The sequence below is a fragment of the Montipora foliosa genome, chromosome 10 (assembly GCF_036669935.1).
Source record: "Montipora foliosa isolate CH-2021 chromosome 10, ASM3666993v2, whole genome shotgun sequence".
Taxonomy (NCBI): Eukaryota; Metazoa; Cnidaria; class Anthozoa; order Scleractinia; family Acroporidae; genus Montipora; species Montipora foliosa.
The window spans coordinates 38,858,255-38,861,118 of NC_090878.1; the positions used below are offsets into that span (position 1 = coordinate 38,858,255).

At 41.3% G+C, this 2,864-nt stretch overlaps 1 protein-coding gene across 1 annotated transcript; it reads right to left on the minus strand.

Annotated features, from left to right (window-relative positions):
* Window positions 1-225: 225 nt before the first annotated feature.
* On the minus strand, window positions 226-2,409 carry LOC137972934 (E3 ubiquitin-protein ligase TRIM71-like). The gene has a single exon (XM_068819621.1). The coding sequence runs from the start codon at window positions 2,407-2,409 to the stop codon at window positions 226-228; it is 2,184 nt and encodes a 727-aa protein (XP_068675722.1).
* Between the last annotated feature and the right edge of the window lie 455 nt (window positions 2,410-2,864).

Here is a 2,864-nt window from a genome sequence, read left to right on the forward strand (position 1 = left end):
CCTTTTAGCTTTGAAAACGAGGCAGTTCTTAGCCATCAAAAACTGAAAAGGTCTTGGGTGACAAAGACGCTACTGATCCCATAATATTCTTTGTAAAATTTCGAATTTTCAAAGCACTATTGTTTAGAGCTTATGCAAAGCACTTTAAATATTCATTTCTTTATTCTAGGCTGTCTGATTAGAAAACGATAGCCTTATGCTAATAAAGCAAAAATATATCACATCTTAATACAAAAGGGAAATGCGGCTGTTGATGTGGTCGGCTACTACGAGACTGCCATCACTGTTTATAGCAACGTAAGAAGGAACATCATTATGGAAGAACTCCGCTTCATCAATTTTACTCAAAAACTTGCCGCTCAGGGTGAAGAGTTGCAGCCTATGGTTACGTGCATCACACACAATGAGTCGGTTGTACTTGTCAATGACGAGTCCAACAGGACCATCAAATTGGCCATCATTGGACCCCTTACAGCCAATGTCATGTAAATACACTCCACTTTTGTCAAATACCTTGACACAATCAGCATAGAAATAAGAAATAAAGAATTTGTTCTGGTGATAAATAGCATAGAATGGCTTTTTATCACAATCTGGGGCACTGAAGGACTGGAGCAAGTCATTCCCATCAGGGGAGAGGACCTTGATTTTCTTGTCTCCATAGTCGGTTATAATTATACGACCATCACTCGCAATGGAAAGGTGACATGGTTTATCAAGATGTTTATCATTGATGCGTTTGATGAAGTGACCCTCCTCACTGAATAGACGAAGTTTACTGTAGCTTTTCTGAACTAAAGTCAGCAGGTCACCAGAGTCTGTAAATGCCACCGAAAAAGGTTCACCATCAACTTTTATCTCACTTCGAAACTCTACTTCTGAGTTCAACAGTTGAATTCTTTTATTCCGCAAATCTGCAACAGCAATCGTTCCCGTTTTCTCACTCACATCAATATCGTGAATACCATCAAATTGTCCTCGTCCCTTCCCTTTTGAAGCAACGCTATATTCAAGTTGATATTGATGCTGATGAACCTGCACAATCCAAGGACTACCAGTCAGCGGCTCTCCATTCACAAGGATTTCTACTCTGTGTTGTCCGGCATCTTGTGGTGTGTATGTCAATGTGTATTTGCCGTCTTTGGTGTCTTTAACGTCTGTTTTTAGTTGATCACCTTCTGGAGTCAATATGTTGACTTTGATTTTATCGTCTTGTTGATAACATTGAAATCCTTCTGAATCCTTTGTAACAATGACGAAATATGTCTCCTTCCTTTCTTTCACTTCCTTGCTGTCTTGACCTTCAGCTAAGCACTTTGAGGGATCAGTCTTCGTGACAACAACTGGATCCATAAGATCCAATTTCTTTTCCACCAAGTAATGTACATGTGGCGACATGTAAAGATCGGGTTTTCTTACATTTAACAGCTCATTACAACGTCCGATGATGGCGTGATTTGTTTGTAGAATTTCGACACTGAAGTTTCTATCCAAGATACTCTGACAGCGTTCGAAGCAGCTTTTCAGCTGGGTGGCAACCAGCTCGAAGTTTTCCAGTCGCGTTGCGTGATGTTTTTGTTCCGCTTCATAAATTTCACGAAATTTGTCCTTCATTTTCCTCTCGTGTTCCCGCAAATCACGAATCAATTTTTCCACAGTGTCTGTCATTTTCTTTTCCTCGTTCAAAATTTCAATTTTGTTTTTGTTTCTTAGGTCACTTTGTTTCTTAATTTCACTCTCATATCTGACAATTTCCGCTTTCACTTTGGCCACAGCGTTGGCCATTTGCATCTTTTGTTCTTGTGCAGCTTTCTGAGTGTCTCTCTTAGAATGTCGATCATGACTCACTACAGTACATTTGTGGCAAATCAGACTTTTACAGTCTTCGCAGTAAAATTCGAGAGGTTGATCTTCATGATATTGCTGTGAACACATCGCGGGTCTGTGGATCAACTCTTGCACATCTTGCGCTTGCAGTTTGTCGATCAAAACATTGCGATGACCCCTTGTGGCCTTCAAGCGTTGGTGAGCTTCAAAACAAGATGCGCACAGAAAATCCTGGCACACGAAACAATAACATGTTGCCGTGTTGTTCTCGTCACAACTGTTGCATCTTTGAGACTGTACGCTTCCATCTTCTAGAGCCAGAACATCCACCAATCGGTTGAGATGAAACGATGACGGCAAATTCTCGAAGGTGTCTGTCTCGGGAATTTGGAATGAAGTCTGGCAAACCGGACATTTGATTGTCGCTTTTAGCTGTCTCCTTGCGAAGTTTGTATGTCTGTCGAGACACTCCAGGCAGAATGAGTGAAGGCATGGTAATGTCTTGGGATTTTTGACTGTCTCTATGCACAATGGGCATTCTGCTTCCTTTTTAAGAATCTTGAAAAGCTGTTGAACATCCATGAAGAAGCCGAGCAACGCAAAATGAGGGTGTGTGAAACAGTGACGTCACTGAAAATCCCGGGGCTCTGTGCGGTCGAGTGGATACTGGGGCACGTTACTTTCCGCCTGAGTGACATGGAGTCTTTTTTGACGTTCTAATGCACTTCATCACGAACTAACATCCATTTTTGGTAGCGACTGCAACGATGGAACTAAATGGCGGTCCTCTCTTCCTTATTCTCCCACTCGGTGTTTTTTCTAAACCATCATGGAGGACACAATAGTTCCGATGCTTTGCTTAGATTCTGAGGAGTGAGGAAGACATCGTTTGTGAATCATTAGTTAGGGCTGCTTGTGACCGTTCAAAAGAGTATCTAGGACTTCTATACAAACAGAGTTTCGAAAACCAAACTGGGGAAAATGCGTGTAAATCAATTGTTCGTGTCGAGCAAATATTTCAACAAAAAGGAAAAAAA